This window comes from Rhincodon typus, chromosome 28 (assembly GCF_021869965.1).
Source record: "Rhincodon typus isolate 14 chromosome 28, sRhiTyp1.1, whole genome shotgun sequence".
NCBI lineage: Eukaryota > Metazoa > Chordata > Chondrichthyes > Orectolobiformes > Rhincodontidae > Rhincodon > Rhincodon typus.
Window position 1 is genome coordinate 19000239 of NC_063359.1, and position 22514 is coordinate 19022752.

The 22514-nt window shown below is 41.9% G+C and overlaps 1 protein-coding gene across 1 annotated transcript in view; it reads right to left on the reverse strand.

The window, feature by feature from the left end:
• Positions 1 to 15101: 15101 nt before the first annotated feature.
• Positions 15102 to 22514, reverse strand: part of LOC109935973 (zinc finger protein 618-like) — a 201439-nt gene continuing 194026 nt past the window's right edge. Inside the window, exon 14 of the mRNA XM_048613361.1 lies at positions 15102 to 15388. Within this exon, the coding sequence (XP_048469318.1) occupies positions 15102 to 15388 (287 nt within the window). The remainder of the gene's footprint in view (positions 15389 to 22514) is intronic.

The window sequence follows — 22514 nt, forward strand, 5'->3', positions numbered from 1 at the left end:
ACCCCCTTCCCCTCCCCCATTTCTGAAGAAGGGTCTAGGCCCGAAACATCAGCCTTCCTGCTCCTCTGATGCTGCTTGGCCTGCTGTGTTCATCCAGCTCTGCACCTTGTTATCTCAGATGTTCATGGCATGGGTTTTAAATTGTCAATGGGGAAAGATATTTATTTCTCTACTACAGCAAACACAAAGGGCACCAAAAGTAAATCAAAAGGCTAAAAATATAAATCGACACTGACAAACAAAATCGATCATTTACTTTTGAACTTAGCCAAGTATTCTACAGAAGAGCCAAGGATTGACTTCTTACAACCTTAATGGGTTACTTTCTGAAAATAATTGCTATTAACTCAGATTGCACTAGATCTAGTAACCATATGTGGTCATGTGTTGTGTTCTGTTCGGTGCAGCATTTTTAATGTTTAATATTTAATGTAAAATTGTCCAGGCAGTCATGTATCATTCAGTTATGTGATTTGTCAGGTATATCATTATAACATATTATGACTTTGGCTATAAATGGGTATCAATGAAAGTACACAATTGTCATTCACAATTTTATTGCAATTTTATCCACGTAAAGAATGTGATGGACAAAGAATGTCCCTAATTAGCACTTATGTTTTAGGTGCTGTACATACCCTTGGAGTTCCTAAATGCACATGCACACATTTATGGAGTAAATCAGAAAGCTGAAGACATTAACTCTTATGCAGGAGATGGCCATCCAGTATTATGCAGCGTAGGGAGATCATAATGTCAATTGAATATAAGGCTGACTTTATACCAGATTTGCCATTTCTGAAACTCAACACTCCAAACTAATGTTGTCTCTTAATCTTGTACAGTAGATTAAATGTTCAGCAACCGGAAAGCTCTTCCTCAGTAACCCCCAAAATCACCAGCACTCCTCAAGGGATCATCGACAACTTACAGATTATTTGCTGGTTAATTTCTTCTAGCTGTTGCTTTGATTGTAGAAGTGCATGATGCTTTCTCTAGCTGTTTAAAGTTGTAAAGCCTACAGGGAGTAATGTGAAAAGTGCTGATGCATTACTTGCTACTTCAAGGCTTCTGCACAAACTACTCATTTCCAGACATGGACGCACTGTTAGACATTTCTTTTGGAATATGATGCGACTTTGTGAATGAACAGATATTACACTGAGCAATACAAGTTTCTAGAAGAGGGAGGATGGGGGTGAGGAAGATCTCAACAGTTGGCTATATCCACCCAGGGGTGTTCAGTTAATGTTTTCCCATCCTACTTTCCGCAAAGAGAGAGGTGTGAGACATTTGCACATTAGTGAGGATGTCCTCACTAAAATCTGCCACCTTTTGAAGGCTCAACTATAAATTTGAACCATGGTAAAGACCACAGTGGCTGTGAATGTGGCTGTAGTGATAAGCTTTTATGTGCCTGACTCTTTCCCAATTTTTGCTGCAGCTCTTTGTAATATCTGACCGTTTGCTGCCGACAGCTACATAAAGGAAGTCATAAAGTATCTCTAACCATCAAAAACTAACTACATTCCATTCTCTCTATCTAGAGACAGGCAAAATTGAGCATTCAACTTCATCAGAACTTCAGATGTATCGATGATGCAGGGTGCAATTGACTGCGCACACATTATTTTGTGGGTAGAGTATATCACTGCTGCCCTGTTCCAGAATCTTAAACAAATTCCACTCCTTGAATCTCCAGCCTGTGTGTGCCTATGGACAATGAAACATGCAAGTTGGATATCCCAGCAGATTTTCCAACTTTCCAAGCTGCATTTGAGCTGCCAGGGCAAATGAGAAAGTGGCATATAGGTGACATGTGCCATCTGCTAACAACATAGGCTGATGACTCTCGAGAATGCACCCTATACACATGAGTACTGCATTCATAATTTGAATGTAATACTGCTGCACGAGCAAACCATTGTATAATAAACTCTACAGTATGCAAGAAGTTTGTATTCTGTTAAAGGACAAAAGGGGGGTGAGGTTGAAGTGAACCATATGACTGTCAGCTAAGCGTCCTGATTGTTGATAGGTAAAGGATGGGATGTATACACAGCACTCAGTCAAATAGGTAGGCAGGAGGAAGTCGGCGTGTTACCTGGGTTAATGCGTTTGAGTTAATTGTGCATCACGATCCCTGTGCCCATTTTTGGAAGTGTCCAATTGTTCAGCCCATTTCACTAACCGTGCCTCTACTTGACTTTGTCATAGCATCACAGCTTTGTCAGTTTCTTATTATACAGTGAAGTGACTTTGTACTCTTGTCAAAAAAGGACCTTCTTCATCAAAATATTGATATTTCAAAACAATGTGTACGCTCTCAGATATGCAGCTACCTGCTCACGGAACTGTCAGACACTCCCACGTGTAATCCTGCTCTCCTATTATCTATTGGTAAGATCATGAAGGCAAGTGATTGGGATTAAATCTTTCAACACTAGTTATGGTTGGAAAAGTTGAACATTTAGAGAACAGAGATTTAAGCTAATTGCCATAAAGTCCAGGGAGAGAGATATTGAGATTTCTCTTTAATGTGAAGTGAATTGTTATGATCTGTAATTCACTAGATGGAAGGACGGCAGAAGCAGGCTCAATTGTAATATTTGTGGGGCTGTGGGGAAAGAGCAGATAAGTGACGCTCATTGAATAGACTTTTCACTATCGCAGAAAGCAGTTCAGGCCAAAACATTGAATGTTTTCAAGAAGAAATTAGATATAGTTCTTAGGCCTGAAGGGATCAAAGGGTATGGGGTGAAAGCGGGAACAGGGAGTTGAGATGGATGGTCAGCCACAATTGTATTGATGGAGCAAGTTCAAAGGGCTGAATGCCCTACTCCTGTTCCTATTTCCTATGTTTCAATGAATGAGCACAAGTGTGATGAATCAAATGGTGTCCTTCAGGGATCTATTATCCTGTAAATTCTACAATATCACTAACTTAAAATTATGTGAATACCTGCTTTGTTGTTGGAAGGTCACTTCAGGGTCATATTTATAACTAAGTTTAGTCAGGTTCAGCTTCAGGCAGTGACAATGACAAGGCTAGAGTTAATGGCTAGGGCCTGGATCTTGTGGTGTAGCTGGAGACAATAGTTTTGGTTTTCTTCATATTTAATTGGATGAAATTTCTCCTCATCCAGTCCTGGATGTTGGGCAAGCAGTGAAATCAAAGACACCTAATGGCAACACTCTGTGAAATATGAATAAATAGAGTGATCAAGGGGTTCCTTTTCATTCATTGAACGTACATGAGCATGTTTTTTTTTAATTTACAAAGCATCATTTCATTTAGACCTAGAATTAGGTGGCAAGGCTTGAACATACCTTTCAGCTCTAATTATTGCACATGAAATGAGCTCTGGCTGTTCCCACTTGTCAACAGAAGACATGAATCCTTCCCAAAATCTATTTCTAATCTGGCAATATACGATTGGCTGATGTAGCCTGGTTGAAAGATTCTGTTATCAAGGGCATTATTCTATAAGATAGGAGTCAACTTGCAGTGTCAAGGCTATTCCAGAGCAAGAACAGCTGACAGACAGTAGAAAGTTTTGTCTGACATATTGTATAATTTAAAAAAATACACTTCAATGAAAGTCGAATGAGAATTTGCAAACTTTCAGGAGATATCAGTGTGCCATTGACAGGTTAAAACCATAATACCTGCAACTCTAGAAACAAGCGCTGAATGACACGAAAGACTTGCAGCCAGCAACAATAATTTGCATTTAAAAAGTGCCCCTAAAATTTTCAACAAGAGCGTTATCGAATAAAATTTCTCACCAATAAGATAAGGTGTTATTATGACAGGTTTTGTCAAAGATCTTAGATTTTAGGGCTGGCTTAAAGAAAGAAAGAAAGAAAGCGAGTTTCAGAAAAGAATTTCAAAATTTAGAGCTTGCACATCCAAAAGCACAACCATGATTGGAGGTGTGAAGGATATTAGTTGGGTGCAGGAGCCAAGACTTGGAGGCATGGCAAGTTTTCAGAGTGTTCAATGAGTTCAACAATTAGACTATTTATTTCACTAGAATGTGGATGTTTGTTTAAGTTCTTGAACTGTTTCCTATTCAAGATCCGCCAGTTAGAGAGATAATGCAGATTATGCAGTTTATTGGGTAGACTTCAAGCAAGTGGGATGCCAATGACTTACCAACTTTGAATAGTAGCTGCACCAGACAGTCACATTTGAAAGGATCTCTTGTAGCATATGGTCTGCAATTTGGGCTGTCTAATCCACAGGGCAGCTGCTCTGTGCATGTGTATGTGTGCATGCACGTGCATGTGTGTGTGCATGTGTGTTTGTGTGCATGCGTGTGTGTGTGTCCATCTCTTATAATTTGTGAGTGATTCAATTTAAAAATAACCAGCAGCAAAACATTAGTTTTAAACAAGGCATAGGCTAGATTGTTGTAAAAGATTGCTGTATGTTGCCTAAATAAAAGAAATAAATTTACTCACTAAATACATACAAAGATAAAAGGTAGTTGTAAAGGTGAAGCACAGTTCAGCTTGTGATACAATCCCTACAGTGTGGAAACAGGCCATTCAGCCCAACAAATCCACACTGCCCCTCCAAAGAGCATCCCACCCAGACCCAATCCCTGCTCCTGCATTTCCCATGTCCTAACCCACCTAGCCTAAACATCCCTGGACACTATGGGCAATCTACCTAACCTGCACATCTTTGGACTGTGGGAGGAAACTGGAGCACCCGGAGAGAACCCGCAGGGACAATGTGCAGACTCCACACAGACAGTCACCCGAGGGTGGAATCAAACTCAGGTCCCTGGCGCTGTGAGGCAGCAGTGCTAACCACTGAGCCACCGTGCTGCCCAACATTGCATGTCTTTACCTTGCAGTTGAAGGATTGATTGTCTGGAGTGAGGAGCTACATAAAGCAGCTGCAACAGCTTCTGCAGTTGATTGGTCAATGTTTTGAACCCTTGAAGGTGTGTTCAGTTAGATGGGCAGCTTCAGGGCACAAATGAAACTCCCTTTTTACCCCATGAATGATATTTGAAAACTGCCTGGATTCCACTTCAGCCTGACAGTGATGATTTCTGGGCATCTTCTTCTGCTCTCGCATATTGTTTGTGGCTGGTTCAGCTGAGACCAGTGCCTAGAACTGTCTTCGTGGATTCTCCTGAGCTCTCCACACAAATTGACTGTTCCCAGCCAGATACTTATACAGTTCAAAACTCAAAATAGCATGCTATCCCAAATCATGCTTCCATGTTAGGTATTGAGTTAGGTCTGGAGCTTAGTGCCATCCGTTGTCTTTTAGCAGAGGAAATTAACTTTTTAATATTTTCGACCATTAACTTGAATGGCTGCCATTCCTCCAGAGTTTGTGACGTAGGAAAAGTTAATCTTACCTCTGGGAAAGCAAATGTCAATGCCTTCCTCTTTATCCATTGTGGAAATGTTGATTGAATTTCAAATCTCTCTTATGATCTTCAGAAGTGTCTTGTGATCTTCAAATGTCTCTTGTGATTCTTCTTCTGATAAGGACAGTGTGGTTCCAATTGCAGCTGAAACCACAACATGCATTGTGTGTGCTGCCAACAATACTTTTTCAGTAGATGTTTCTCCAGGGCCCACATGGTCTAATGTGGATGAGGAGAGCCACCTTCTGGTCTCATGAGAAGAGTCTCTTGTCATTAAGAAACTTATATCAAGAGAAAGGCTGGAGGCACTGGATACTGCAAAGACTTTGGAACCTGCAATAGTACTGAAGACTTGTGCTCCAGAACTTGTCACCTCCAAGCCAAACTGCTCCAGTACAGCACTAACATCAGCATTTACCCGATAAATTGAAAAATTACCCAGGTATAGCCCGCATACAAAAGGTACAACAATACCAACCTGGCCATATACCACCCATCAGTCTACTCTTGATCATGAGTAAAGTGAGAAATCACGTGACACCTCACCTTGAAGAAGGACTGAGGCTCCGAGAGCTTGTGTTTTCAAATAAACCTGTTGGACTATAACCTGGTGTCTGACTTTGTCCATCCCAGTCCAATACCTGCACCTCCACACCAAAGTGATGGAAGGTGTCATCAACAGTGTGTTATCAAGCAGCAATAACCTGCTTACTGACACCAGTTTGGGTTCTGCCAGGGGCACTCAGCTCCTGACCTCATTACAGCCTTGGACAAAAGAGCTGAAACCCAGAGGTGAGGTGAGAGTGGCTACCCTTGACATCAAGGCTGCAGTTAACCAAATGAGGCATCAAGGGCATATTATTACAGAAACTGTGAGTAGGAGCTAGTTTTAGGTCAGACTCCTTTAGGATCCTTTGTTACTCTCCACAGCAATTCTTATGTCACCATCACAGAGGGTATGCTTATGGCACTCAATCAGGATTAACTCTTTCAGACCTATTTGCAACATAAGTCAAGTGACCTGAGAGCTTTGATCCAAAGCTCCTTTGGATCCAAGGAGATTCTATACATTCTTGACCCCATGGATGCTGACATATATCCAGCGACCGTATTCCAATCGATTAATATGAAATGCATTGAAGGAAAATTTATATTCTGTGTGATGTCAGTTGAAACAGTGCGAGAAGGTATACTGCAAGGGGCCCTTGCTGGTATTTTCTTAAAGCCTGAAGTCGCTTTTACACAAGTTCTAAATGTAGGGCAAAATCAAGTTATTTCACCACAAGTCATTTCCATTATTTTCAAAACACTTTTTCTAACAAAATGCTTTTGATTTAAAATAGAATCCTTTGTTTCACAAAAATGCCTTTTCAGAGGGTGAATGAGATAATGTCAGTTTTCAAGGCAAGTTTCTTGTGAACAATGGTGACTGGCAACATAATAGAGAAACGTGCTCATCACCAACTCTAACCCTGTCAGTTCAAGGAGGCAGCATGAAATAAGAATTTGGAAAAACAGAACCATTTAATAAAGATTAAATTTTCATTGGCATCCTATTCCTATTTCATTCCAAATCATCCCTTTGTAAGGAAAGCATTGGATATGTGTGCTGTGTTTGCTTTCCAATAACTCCACTTGTATCTTAGTGTAAATACCATAATTAGGAGACAGGTCGATGTCTGGCGTAAAATTACAGAGTCAACTAAAGTGAACAAGTCTATTCATGGTGAACCAAACATGAATGTGGAAGATTACAATTAATTCTCGGTTCAGAAATCTAGCATCTCATACAGGTCTCATCAAGCTGGGAGATTTATATTTAAAAACTTTAAGGAGGCACTAAACATTCATTAGTGAATGCATAATTATAGAACTCCTTTGTTAATATTATTGAGATTTTCCACTGGTCAGATAATTTTATCCTCATATAATGAATCTCATTGAAGTTCAGATCATAGAATCCCTACAGTGTGGAAACAGGCCCTTTGGCCCAACAAGTCCACACTGACCCTAGAGCATCCTGCCCAGACCCATCCCCCTATAAATCTACCTAATCTACACATCCCTGAACACTATGGGCAATTTAGCATGGCCAATCCACCTAGCCTGCACATCTTTGGACTGTGGGAGGAAACTGGAGCACCTGGAGGAAACCCATGCAGACACAGGGAGAATGTGCAAATTCTGTGTACATATTCACCCAAGGGTGGAATCAAACCAGGGTCCCTGGCACTGTGTGGCAGCAGTGCTAACCAATGAGCCACCATGCTGGTCACTTTTTTTTTTAATATTCATGCCTTGTGGGCTTCACTGGTTTAGTCAACATTTTTTGACCCCTAACTATCCTGATCGAGGTGGTGATCATAAATCTGTTGTTATGAGTTAGTATTGATTTTTTTTAATGCTCACAGTAACATTGATTATTTGAAACACAAGATATTAGTTAAATTTAATTTGAAGTTAGAATTTCATAATGTACCAATTACGTATTTGAAAATGCTGATTAATTACACAAAAACCTAAGCTTACATTACTTTAATATTTTTACATAAAGTTTAAGATGATTCATTGTGCTAGGCATTTTTTCTCAATATTAACTTATATTGAGATAAAATTTTGTGGTCCTGGACATATGCATCCTATTCTAACAGATCATCATCTGATTGTGTCATTGTGAATCATCAGAATAACTATTTGAAGTATTGCATCTGAAACCATAGGATTTTTGGTGGAAGTGAAAAATGATAAAACATGTTGTTACAATTAAACTTTTCATTATTTTCAAACCACTTTTTCTAACAAAATGCTTTTGTTCTAAAATAGGATCCTTTGTTGAACAGAAATCCCTTTTCTGAGGGTGGATGTGAGAATGTCAATTTTGAGACAATTACAGAACTTTTCTTTCAAGTGGTTCCAGAATACAAGCATAAAATATTGTGGTCAACCCACAAGGACTGGCTATTTTCTTCTGACAAAAATTTGTTTTGTACCTAACGGCATGAAGCAATTCTCAGCTGTCATTTTTTTGAAACCTGTGCTCATTAAAGGATTCATGAAAACATGTTTTTTGTTATTAGTCAACCTAAACAGGGATGTTATTACACACCTCTAGAGTGGATGGTTCTTGAACACAGTGCTCCTGGCTCAGTAGAGAGGAACCATACCATTGCGCCACAAATGCCCTAAGGCTTAAGGTAATGACAGTGACATGGAACTGGAAAATGTTTAGAGAACTAATTTAATGTTTTGCACCTGTTGTTGTAGGGAAAATGCCACATAAATTGTATGATAAGCACATTCGAGATTTGTTGAAAGAATGGGCTGTGCATTGCCTCAAGTGTGTTCTCGAAATGGAGTCTTAGTTTAATTGAAAGCTGCCTGCAAAATGGATTCAGTATTTCAACTGAATTCTGAGAAGCAGCCAAGAATCAAAACTGAAAACGGCATGAGATCCTTAGTTAATTATGAAGCATAAATCTTCTACTCCAATAGCCTTAAGAGCTGGTATATATAAACAAGACACTCCTTCTGAGTTTTGGAAGGCTCATACCACCTCTAATGATGCATAAATGTCACATCCTCCTCAATGTTTTGATGAACAGGCAGGATCAATTATAAAACACATTTAGAATTTGATCATTCCAAGACAATTCTCCACTGCCTGTAGCCATCTCTGTGAAGCGAAATGTATTGAAGGTGACTGACGGATAGAGGGATGAATTCTCCCAGTGAATATCTCACTCAGATTGGTCAATGGAATGTAAAGAGCCTCCCTTTGGCAAAAGATGTTAACTTTGCTGTTTGTAGATTCTTTTTGGAGAGCATCTATGGATGCAACATTGATTAAAAGTGGCACGGCAGTCAAATAAGTCAATTTTTAAAAAAAGCAAATTGAGCAGGGGAGTAGCTTTCTTGAGGGATGAATTGAAATAAACGAGGTTTTGCAAAAATCAAGTTGAGCCATGGTCAAACCACAATTCTAGTCTCTGCCTTGTAAACATTTGGAGGCCCTGGGAGAAATCAATGCCTACAGATATTAGAACTGAGACGTCCTACCCATCATGAAAGCTGAACACAATGGGGATCTTTTTCCTTTTCCTAAAGAGCAGCCCAAAGGATGTCTGTCCAAGGTATTTAAAATTATGCTAAACATGCCGATTGTGAAGGAGACCTAAGTTAGAGCCATAAATATATCACAGTTACCAATAAATCCACTGTGCAATTCAGGAGAATCACTTTCACGCTACATAGAACAGTATAGTACAGGAACAGGCCCTTCAGCCCATCATATCTGTGCCAACCATGATGTCATTCTAAACTAATCCCATCTGCTTGTACATGGTCTGTATCGCTCTATTCCATGCCCGTTCATGTGTCTGTCTAAATGCCTCTTAAACATTGCTAATGTATCTGCTTCTATCACCTCCCCTGGCAGTGTGTTCCAGGCACCTACCACTCTCTAAATAAAAAAACTTGCCTCACACATCTCCTTTAAACTTACCCCTCTCAACTTCTACCTAACCACTGTTAGTACTTGACATTTCTGTTTTGGGGAAAAGACATCCTTCCTATAGTGTGGTGTTCAGACTGTACATGGTTCTCCACTTGTGGTCTTACTACAGTTTTATACAGTTAGAATGCTAAAGATAAATAGTTCAGGCAAAAACCATGGACAGCCGGTGAAGTGTATGAGTAGGAATGGAATTGAAGGGTACATTTATAGGTTTGGACAAAGAGAGATAGAAGTCAGCCCATGCCGGGCCTAAGTACCTACTCACGTGTTGGCTTAGATATTCTGTGTTTGTGCTGTAAGATCTGCATAATTTCTCCTAATCTGGCACATTATTTAATTTTTGCAGTTTCAAGAGCAAAATAATGTGAATGGTGCAGTATAGCTGTGCTGTGACAACATTTCCCAAAAAAATAATCTGCTGCTACTTCAAAGATGTCTCTGTGTATAAACAATTTGACAAGTGAGGTTTATTTTAAACACTGAAACAAATCATTGCTTACAATTACTCATTAAGGATGAATACACAAACTTGATTTATAGCTTGAAGTGAAATTATCTTGAGCTTATTTTTTGATGTGGGGTAGTAGAAAATATAATATGAGGTGTCTGGCCACATTAGACCATAAGAGCTGATGTGATGCCAACTGTGGTTAAATGCATAGAATGATGTTTATTTTTTACGGTAGCCTGGCGTGATTTTCAGTTTTCTTGTGGTTTGTTGGGGTTGGACGGGTTAGTTGTCCTGCAACAACTGGAATAGGAAAGACCTTCTTCCGTGAGCAGACAGAACAATAGCAAAATGGATTTAAAGCAATTGGCAGTAAAATTTTCACTCGGAGGGTTTTGGAATTTACAGCCCTCTGTACATTTAAAAAATGGTCAGTAATGTCACAGCACTAAGTCTAGTAACCCACGGCTGTATGGCCAAGGAGATGGACTGGGGAATTAACGTTTGTTTTCCAGATGACAAAAGCACAATGGGATGAAGGGCCTTCTCCTGTGTTATAAGTTCTTTCGATGATTTCATGTTAGCACTTTCCTGCAGATTGTGATAGATGTGTAGCTGCCACAGGAATTACTCTGAGAAGGTGTGGCTGAGGAAGGTTGGGTACATTTTTGGCTTGACAGTGGAGGTTGTGCTTGATCATCAGTCAGGAAACCATTTGTCACTGAAACAGATTTTGTTGTGGCTTTCTAATTCACACGCCACATTAGCGTCATGATTTCAGGGTTTACAACCAATCAAAAAGGATGGGCAGAATCACAAATCAGTCTAAAGAAGGGGTGGCTGATCTGTATGCTGGTTGCTGAAACATCTGGATCAGAGGAATGGAAAGGATATGTGTGGTAAACCTCTCCTGTCTCAGTGCATGAGATTTCTGCTGTGTGATTCTGAGGGATTGACATGAGTTGCTGTTTTCCACAGAGAGGAATGGAAGATCAGGAATGTGGGATGAAGTGGACTAAGTAGTTATCAGCAGGATTATGGGTCCCTCCAACCAGGCGACAGTGAACCACGAGGATCAAGGACCTCAAAAGGACAAGAAAAATGAATGGCATCACAGCCTGAGGGGGTCACGCTCTGACTTCCCCAGCATTCTCCTCCTTAACGTTCCTCACAAGAGCACATCTTGCAGTTCTGTTTATTCTTCCCTCTTCCCATCTCCGTCATTAACTCTCTCTCTCTCTCCCCCTCATCTTTATCATATTCCTCACAATCACCTGTCACAAATGACCTTACTTCTTCTTTACACAATCCATTACTCACACTCACAACTCACCGCTTTCTCTTCTTTGGGGAGAAAAGGTACAGAAATCCAGCAAGTGACAGACAACAACAGGCTCTCATGAGGGACACCTTGATGGTCACTGGACATGAATACCAGCGTGGCCCATTGGGAAGGAGGTCTTTCTCCAGAAACCAGCACCAACTTGCAATGAGCACCTGAGCTTTGTGAGGTCCTGGTGCCCACGTACATCGAGAGAACTGCTTCTCTGCTCATCAGCTCTGTTTTGGGGGCTCCATTTCTTCACCCTTTGATCCAGATTTCAATCAGCTATGCTCTGTGGATAAGTATGTGGTGGGGGAGGAGCTGCCTGGTGTTGCTGATGGTCTTGCTCCTGATGCTCGTAGAGTTGGTGCTTGTCTTGTTCCTTGTCAAGAATCTGCGGTAGAGTTGCAGAGGTCGTTTCCCTGCTGAATTGAGGGACGTAGAAATCAAAGTGAACCAAGTCCAAGGCAAGCAAATTGAATTCTGAGAAGTTGGAAATCGCCTGTTGAAAGCACATTTGGAGATCTAGGTATGGCTGCAGCTGGCTAATTTCACTGTTCAAAGCCTTCCCAGCTGTCAGTTTCACTGACCAAATATAGCCCTCTGCCATCTTTTCTGGCTACTCCTGGTAAGAAAGCTTATGCTTCGGTTGTAGTTCATAACTCTGCGCTAAATCCTGAACAGATCCCTACGAATAAATCCCTATTAATTACTTTCCAGACAGAATGAGAACACCCGTGGATCTATCTAAGCAGAGCCCTGTGAAACTCAGAATTAGAAATGAGCAAGTTGGGATTCCCACCAAATGCTATTCCTTGGGCTTTCAAAACCCTGCCCAAACTTTGCTCTATCCCTAGCTGTTAAAACTACTCAATGTAAATTGTGTCGATTTAACAATGAGCTGTACTATATTGGTCGAATGTCAATTTAAGGGAATTTAATGAATGCCTTCTCTCATTGGATATGGTGATTTTTCACATGCTGCCTTCCCTCCGTGCTCCATGTTAGTTATGTGTCTGGCTTCAGCGTGCCTCTCTCGTTGAATCACGTGCCTACAGAAGCGATGGTGCTCCCTGCTGCCAGGATTATCCACCACAAATACTGTGGGGACCACATTTAAACACCAGCTGCACACCATTCCGACTGCTACAAGCAAAGAATTGCCAATCCAAGTCTGCTGCTCGATGGCAATTTGAAGGAGGGAACTAAGAACAATAAGTTGGCAGCCCACTTGTAGACAGGAACCCGCAGGTACTTGTGGATGGGGATCCTTGTGGACAAGGAGGGCTAGTCTCTTCCCTCAGGACCATGCCACCAGACTCTGCCAGCATAGAATGAGATAGGAACCTGGGTCATGCTGGCTTGATGAGCAAAAGAAATGTCAGTGATGCTGTAGGAAGGTCAATCCATTTGCTGTCTGCCAGGGAAATAGCTGCATCATCTGTCTGCTACCTCATCTTCATTGTAATTCCATCAATGCACACAGCTCCCACCAAGGCTTATGGTCTACTACCTTTTAATGTTACCTCCAGCATCTTCCCTCTATAGCTCTCACTCACCTCATCCTCCCTAGCTACAAACCTCCCTTTCCCCTGAGCTTCCTACATGCTCCCCCGGTACAGCACACCATCTGTCCTGCTCCTACACTCCCACAAGCAGCTCTCCCAGTCACTTTCATCTCACTCAATCCCTACATTTCTTCCATTGCAGGAGAAAATGTTGCCTAATATGGGTAAAATAGCCAATTTGGGGTAGCGAAGAAGCAAACATTTGTCTCCTCACCTCAAAAAGGAAGAAAATCCTTGAATTAATGGAGTCATAGAGTCGTAGAGTCCTACAGCATGGAAACAGACCCTTCGGTTCAACCAGTCCACGCCAACCATAATCCCCAACTAAACTAGTCCTGCCTGCCTGCGCTTAGCCCATATCCATCCAAACATTTCTTATTCATGTACTTAAATGGAGATTCACATGGAGATACTGACACCTCTGTGAAGAATAAAGGTCATTGTACTGTGCTTTGCTGCTCGCCTATTAGCACCACTATGAAAGTATTCATAACAGGCACAACCTTCTAGCCCTTTGAGTAATTTATTTCCTCTGTTCTCTTATGCAGGCACCATGGCACTCTCACAACTCCTCTGTCCTGAACAGACCAGTCCCACACCCATCAGCTCTCCCTTTATCCCTGAGGAAAAAATACCAGATTTCCTCAGACGATATCTCAGCAAGGCTGCCTCCTGAATCTTCCAGCAGCTCAGCGATAGATACCCCACTCACTACTTGCTTAGACTAGGCTCAGGACCACAGTCCAATGAGTTCACCACTGCCACCTCTCTGTGGCTGGTCAAGGGAGAAATGGTCCAGGTCACTGACACTCAGGACATCTGCTTCGGCCCAGGCAGGAGTGGGCCCCATAATATTGGCCATTGATCACTTCATGTACATACATAGACAGTTACTAGAGCATCAGGCAGGATGGCCAGAGACACTCAGTAAACAGGAATAAAGGTTGGAGCAGGCTGTCTCCATGGATACGTTGGTGGCCATCACAGAAAGCCAGCAGCAGCTGAACCTTCAGTGGTTACTGAAAATACAGGCAGACTCACACGCTATCACTTCAACCATCGGTGCTCAACATCAACAGTGAGGTGACTCCACCCCATTCCAGGGGCCACTTCCTCTGCAGGAGACAGGGTGGTGTCAGCAGGCATCTGGACAGAGCAGGACCACACTCAGGCCCTTCCACCTCCATCCCGCTAGCGATCCCCAACCCTGTGGAAGTTCAAGCCAAGGGGATGAACCTGCATCTGGGCTCACACATGCCCTGGGACCATCTGCCCAACTCTTCCGGACAAATCACTTGCACAGCAGTGCAGGCTCCTTTCTCCCCCTAGCTGTGGGTGCTGGCACTGCATCTAGATGGAATGGGAGGGCAAGCAGAAAGAAAATCCTCCAGGGGCAGTAAGTGGCCTTGTTGAAAGTTAATTGTACATACAACATCACATCAGCGCACTTTAGGTCATTACGTATCTGATTCACTGTCATTTTAGCTGTAGAACCGGGTTAAGTGGTTACTGTGTCAGAGCTAAGCAGCCTTCACTTTCATCCCAAGGATGGCAGGGGTTATAGTGGAGTGGTATTGTGCCTTGCTGAGAAGCCTCCTGGATAACAACAAATTTTAGCGATTCTTCATCATTATGTTCATAACTACAGCCAAGACATGGCCCTTCAGTGATGAGATCACTGATTGCAAAGTTAATGTGAATGCTTTGTGACAGGCCCTTGCCTCCACTCATGTTCTTCACTATGTAATCCCACGAGTGCAAAGATTCATTCCAGCAATGTGTCGTATAAGGGAGCACACACTCAGTTAAGGATAGGCAATGTCCTAAACTTCATTAACATCCAAATCCTGCCTCACAGTGAATTGTTCTGGTGCATCAAATGCTGCATTTCTCTGTCATATTGGAAGTGATATTCCTCTTGCTCAATCTCCTCCTCTTTCTTCTTGGAAGACAGCTGCCCCCAAGCATCGGGCACCCAGGCACCTGCTTGCTGACATCTTTGTATCTCCTCAATTCTTCTGTGCTGTCTTTGTACAATAGCAACAATAGCACCTGCCGTTGTTGGATCCTTTCGGGATGGGTGCAATGAACATACAGGAGCATTATCAGAAAGAGGACAGCTTCTCAGTGATACGATTCCTGAGCAGTGCAAACATACTAAACAGAAATCAGGCTTTGTCAAAGGCCATGATACAGTAGGACATGGAAGCCTCAGAGAAAAATGGCTACGTAATGCCAAGACACGGATCTCTGAGATTGAACATCAAATGCAGATGCATGCATCACAAACCATGTTGTACAAATACATTGGAATATTATAATCAGAGTAGGAGTATTCCCAACATGTCCCCACTCTACCCCACCTGAACCACCCACAAAATGCAGCATTGCATGAAGGGTCCCCGTTCTCACATACCTTACAGTTCACTATGAGGAGAAAGCAGCTCAGAGCCCATGAGGATCTGTTAGACATTTGAAATGTGTTTGAGTATCAACAGCTGCAGGCAACACTTCTAATGTCAGCTTTGATCACTTCCGTTTCATCGGGAACTACTAGGACTAATTTGTCATGATCAATGGCATGGTCAAGATCACTTGTGGCTAAGGTTTATGTATTGTATTGTTGGTCAATGCATAAGCTGCACCTGCAGAGTAACCTACTGCATGTGTGCATTCTATTGACACTGAATGCCTGGTTAGTGCCATTGCCCCTTGAGGGGCCTCACATTGCTTAGAAGAGCACCCGATCGGCACAGATAAAACAAGCACATCATCCACTGAGCATGTGCTGGCAGCCATTTCCCAGGTGTATTGCACAGTTAGGGTTTGGTGGAAACGGGAACCATATCCAGGGCATGCTCCTGAGAGTGGAGTTAAGGCTCTGCCTGAGATTCAAGACTGTCCCCATCCACCCTTCAGCTCTCCCTATCAAGCCCATCAGCTTTGAGGCTCCCCACATTTCATGCAGCCCTTTATTTGATAATCACTATCCTCCGCCCTGGCCATGTCCACTGTACACTATCCCACTCATTGAAGCCAGGATGGTGGTGACTTGAGAAAACCTCTCCTCTTGTAATGCCCCATACCCTGCCATTTTGGATCCCACCCTTATATTTAGAATTGCTTCCTCTGTATTCCAGTTCCCACATTTGTGATTCCCTTTTGAACTCCAACTCAGCCCGGACTGGTGCCTGATAACCCTGCTTGGTGTGCTTGTTGCCTACTATTCAATGCCACAGAAAATATTCAAGTCATCCTCTGCAACCATTATCTCAATTCACTGTCTGATCCACAGTGATTTAGGAAAAACCAGTGATTAGCTTTTCTTTACTGTCAGGTAACTAATCAACCAGCCTGTGGGTGTCTGTGTCTGATCCCTGTCAACACATGTGAGCAGACATCTGTTTCCTGTGGTAGGATGATGTGTGTGTCTGTATGCTGGCAGTGAAGAGGAGAGAATGTGCAAGTATTCCTCCGCAGCTTGCAGACACTGGGAACTAAGCAAAAACCTAAGCTGCAGTTTCATTCCACCCAACATTTCCTCCCCAGGAGGTTCAACAATGCTGGAAAACTAGTCATGTACTGACATCTACCACCAGCAACTCTGCTGCCCAATGCCCTGTGGGCAACATAAAAATATAATAAATAGGAGCTGTAGAGCATGTGTCCCTTGAGCCTATTCGATCATGGTTGAGGTGTTTATGCTTCAAATTCCACAGTCTCAACCACAATGTGTTTTGACTCTCCTACTTTCCATCTAGTTTATCACCAGTAATCAAGAAACAATCTCAATACAGCCTACCGGCAATGGCATCTATTGTCAGTCTGTAATTGCCATGTGGCATTATCCAAATCTAAGAACTGTGGACAAGGAGTCTGTGTAACCCTGTATCCACCACAAGTTATCTAGATAGTAAATTTAACAGATAATGATATAATCCAGAGTAATAGCCCAACATCAAAATGAGATCTTTATAAGATAACTCATTTTATAGAGGAAACTTTGGATGAAAGGACGAAACAATCAGCACTCAAGAAACAGATTGGATCAAAAATAGACAGGGTCTTATAGAAAGAAAGTGGAAAAAGTAACTTCTATATATCATAGCATTTGGCTAATACAGGCTTGAAGAAAATACTGCAATTGCTAAGAGGAAGGTGGAACTCAAAAGAACTTTTTGCTATTTGGAAGAGTCTGACAGTGACAGTAATCTATTGATTGAAAATTTTGATTCAGTTTTACTTCATCACTTTGCTGATTTCACTGCAGCAAAACCAAACTGATGGATTTGGTTTCTAACCAACAGGATTAAAAATTAAGAGATAGTAGGAACTGCCGATGCTGGAGTCTGAGATAACAAGGTGTGGAGCTGGATGAACACAGCAGGCCGGGCAGTATCAGAGGAGCAGGAAAGCTGAAGATTTGGGTCTGGACCCTTCTTCAGAAAATTGAGAGTGATTTGATAACTCTGGGGTCAGTTTTAAAAACATACTACCAGTCTGCAAGATTTAATGTTGTTTTCTCAGCTACTCTCCTCAATGTCACTTCTATTAATAATCGCCTGTACTTACACCATCTTTAACAGCTGCCAATGCAGATTGCATGCAGTATTTTCAGGTCCCCAGTCAAAATTTAAATAATAAATAACCTATACAATGTATTATTAATGCGGGAAAAAATATTGTATGAGATAATAAAAAGTTGAAGCCCAAAGGCAGTCTTTTGTCTTTAAAGCGGGCATGAATGGTATTATTGAAGCCTTTTCTTTGTTCTACCATGGGACCTGGGTATCAATAACTGGCCAGCATTCATTGCCTCTCCCTAGTTGTCCTTGAGAAGGTGGCAGTGAGCTGCCTTCTTAAACTATGTGCTGCATGTAGGCCCACAATGCCATTAGGGAGGGAATTCCAGGATTTTGACACAGCGACAGTGAAGGAACAGAAGTGGGGTAGGGAGATATACTTCCAAGTGAGGATAGTAAGAGGCTCGGAGGGGAATTTGCAGGTGCTGGTGGTCCCATATATCTGCTGCCCTTGTCCTTCTAGATGGAAGGTGTCACAGATTTGGATGGTGCTGTCTAAGAATCTTGTGTGAATTTCTGCAGTGCACCTTGTAGATGGTAAACACTGCCCCTGAGCATCAGTGCTGAAGGGAATGGATGTTTGTGTATGTGGTGCCATTCAAGCATACTGCTTTGATCTGCATGGTATCAAGCTTATTGAGTGTTTTTGGCACTGCACTCATCTAGGCAAATTGAGAGTATTCCATCACATTCTTGATTTGTGCCTTGTCGATGGTGAGCAGGCTTTTGGGAGCCAACAGGTTAGGTAAGTTACTTGCCACAGTATTCCTAGCCTCTGACTTGCTCTTGTTACCACTGTATTTATATGGCGATTCCAGTTGAGTTTCCGGTCAATAGAATCCCCAGGATGTTGATAATGGAGGAATCAGTGATGGTAACACCATTGATGGTCAAGGGACAGTGGTTAGATTGTCTGTCATTGGAGATGATCATACCCTGGCATCGTTGTGGCATGAAAGTTACTTGTCACTTGTGAGCCCTAGCCTGGATATTTTCCAGGTCCTGCTGCATTTGAACATGGACCTCTTCAGTATCTGAGGAGTCACTAATGGTGCTGAACATTGTGCAATCATCGGTGAACACCCCCACTTCTGACTGTATGATGGAGGGAAGGTCATTGATGAACCAGCTGAACGGTTGGACCTAGGACACAGAAACATAGAAGATAGGAGCAGGAGGAGGCCATTCGGCCCTTCGAGCCTGCTCTGCCATTCTTCACGATCATGGCTGATTGTCCAACTCAATAGCCTAATCCTGCTTTCTCCCCATAACCTTTGATCTCATTTGCCCCAAGTGCTATATCTAGTCGTCTCTTGAATACATTCAATGTTTTCACATCAACTACTTCCTGTGGTAATGAATTCCACAGGCTCACCACTCTTTGGGTGAAGAAATGTCTCCTCATCTCCGTTCTAAATAGTCTACCCAGAATCCTCATACTGTGACCCCTGGTTCTGGACACACCCACCATCGGGAACATCCTCCCTGCATCTACCCGTCCAGTCCTGTTAGAATTTTATAAGGATCTATGAGATCCCCCCTCATTCATCTGATCTCTAGCGAATAAAATCCCAACCTAGTCAATCTCTCCTCATACGTCAGACCCGCCATCCCCAGAATCAGCCTGGTAAACTTTCGCTGCACTCCCTCGAGAGCAAGAGCATCCTTCCTCGGAAAAGGAGACCAAAACTGCACACAATATTCTAGGTGTAGCCTCACCAAGGCCCTGTATAACTGCAACAACACATCCCTGCTCCTGTACTCGAAACCTCTCGCAGTGAAGGCCAACATACCATTTACCTTCTTTACCGCCTGCTGCGCCTGCATGCTTACCTTCAGCAACTGGTGCACAAGGACACCCAGGTCCCATTGCACACTCCCCTCTCCCAATTTACAGCCATTCAGGTAGTAATCTGCCTTCTTGTTTTTGCAAACTCACATTTATCCAAATTATACTGCATCTGCCGTTGATTTACCCACTCACCCAACCTGTCAAGATCATGCTGAAGGACACTACCCTGAGCCTGCAGATATGTCCTGGAGCTGAGATGACTGACCTCCAACAGCCACAACATTTTCTTGTGTGTCAGGTATGACTCCAACCAGCGGAGAATTTGCCCCCTGAAACCCATTGATTCCAGTTTTCCTCAAAAATATTGCATTAGTGATCAGGGAATGAGGTAACACTAAAAACACAAGGTAATGTGCAGGGCACGGAATAATTTTCTGTCCATATTTATTTTGATTTTGCCTTTGCATACTATCATTGCTATAAGGGTATAATTCCATATCAGGATTTAAAATATTTTCAAATGGTTAATTAAAGTGAAAAATTATTCTCAAAACTTATTGGGCTTAGGTTAATGCCTGCATCTATAAGCGAGTGCTTAGCAGAGAAAATTGTACATTGACGCACTTGCTATACGTCATTTGAACATAGGTCAGTAAAAAAGTTGGATACTCACCACTATTGTTTCTGCACTTGGTAGTGGGAGGTGTTGAAAGACAGAGAAACAGAAAGCTGCTTTGGCAAGATGTTATCCTTGTGCTGCCTAAAGCATATCCTTGGTAAAGTGCCCAGAAGCTAAAAGCAGATACCATTACTGATATTGTATTGAAATAATTGAGGAAGTGCATAATCTTTGGGAAAAATGGCTATTATTTTTCCTCGAATTGTTTCAGGCAGAACATTTCTGTGCTGGCAGAAATTTGTGATGTGCCGATTACTGCTTTTCCATTTTCACTTGAGATATTTCTAAAACAAAGCCATTTGGGAAAAGATGCACTCAGTTCTATCACAGATGAAGAAAGGACATTAAAATGCTTAAACTGACATGGCTAAATTAGCTGCTGAGGGAGAAGTTTTACTGAAAACCATGGCTTATCAATTATTTCACATAATTTGACATTTGTTAAGTCCTGCTCCAAAAATAGTTTAGATTTTTAATCATTTCCTTGGAGGTGATTTAAATTGAATATTAATGGATTAAGAGAGGGTAGGCTAGTTTAGTTGGCTGGATGGCTGGTTTCCAATGCAAAGTGATGCCAACAGCATGGGTCTAATTCCTGTATTAGCTGAGGTCATTGTGAATGGACAGCCTCCTCAACCTCACCCTTCACACCTAAGGCATGGTGATCCTCAGGTTAAACTCACCATCAGTTGTCTCTCACTCTCTGATGAGAAAGTAGGACCACGATGACTTTACCTTTACCTAATTGAGTACAGTCGAGGAAGGATTTATTTTTTTCTGCTTCATCTCATCATGTAATGAAGTCAATCTTTGCATTATAACTGCAGCCTGAATTTCAAAATGTGGGTGAAGATTACTGAAACAGATGGGTTCTATGAAGCTGCTGGTATTTGAGGAAGGAGGGTGAAAATGCCAAGAAGGTGGCCAACTAATGAATAAAAACTAAAACAGCTGGGCATACCCCAAAGAAATCAGCCACAAAATGTGTTTCTTGTAAATCTTGTAATCAGTGTCCAAAAATCATTGAAGTAGCCCCACTATCGGCCCTACCCTCCCACTTCCTTCTCCTTTTGCTTCATTTTCTTTCTTCACTCTCCCCCTCTCTCTCACTTCTTGGGTTGTGTGCAGTTCACAGAAAGGTGGACAGCGTTCATTGAAATGTTTGTTCGAAGTATTCCATTCATCTTTTAAAATGTCATGGAGTGTTTATTGAAGAGAGGGCTGCTTGAAGCAGAGAGACCACCCCATAGTTTCTCCACATGTGCTTCATTTGAGTAAGGCTTCCAGCCCGGTCTGCCAGTTTTAAACCAGCCTCGATATCTGCATAAAAGGACAGCAATTCTTCACTATGAGCAGATCATCCTGATGCTTATTAACATCTGTCAATCTGACTCCCTGCCCACTCCTGTGTCCAATCAACCTAATGTCTCACTTGGGTCTTTGAAATCCTATGAAGTTTTAAAACAAAAGAAAAACTGAGCAAAATTCTAAATTTAGGGGTAAATTCACAGAGTCATACAGTGTGGTAACACATCCTTCAGTCCAACCAGTCCATGCTGACCATAATCCCAAACCAAACTAGTCCCACTTGCCTGCGCTTGACCCAAATCCCTCCAAATATTTCTTATTCATGTACTTATCTAAAAGTCTTTTAAACGTTGTAACTGCGCCCATATCCACCACTTCCTCTGGAAGTTCATTCCACGCACTAACCGTTCTCTGTGTAAAAAAATTGCCTCTCATGTCTTTTTAAAATCTTTCTCCTCTCACCTTAAAAATATGTCCCCAGCCTTGAAATCCTCCATCCTGGGGAAAAGACATCTGCCATTCAGTTTGCTTATCTATGCCCCTCATGATTTTATAAACCGCAGTTAGGTCACCTCTCAACCTCATGTGTTCCAGTGAGAAAAGTCCCAGCCTATGATTAAATTTGAATAATGTTGTCATCTATTTATGCTCGAGTGTTTTCTACTAACAGTCCATCAGTGATATTGCTGAAACTTAGACAAATTTGGAGCAATGATAATAATTGCTCAGTAACTTGGAATCATCAATACCAGCATTATTTGCACAGCAAAGCAAAATAACATGATAGGGGAGCATTAAAAAACTGAATTACGTTGTTGCTTAACTGTGCTATTATCTTGAAGGGGTCCATTAACTTTTAAAAATAAATTTTAAACTCCCAATTATTAATTGAAAGCGCAAGAT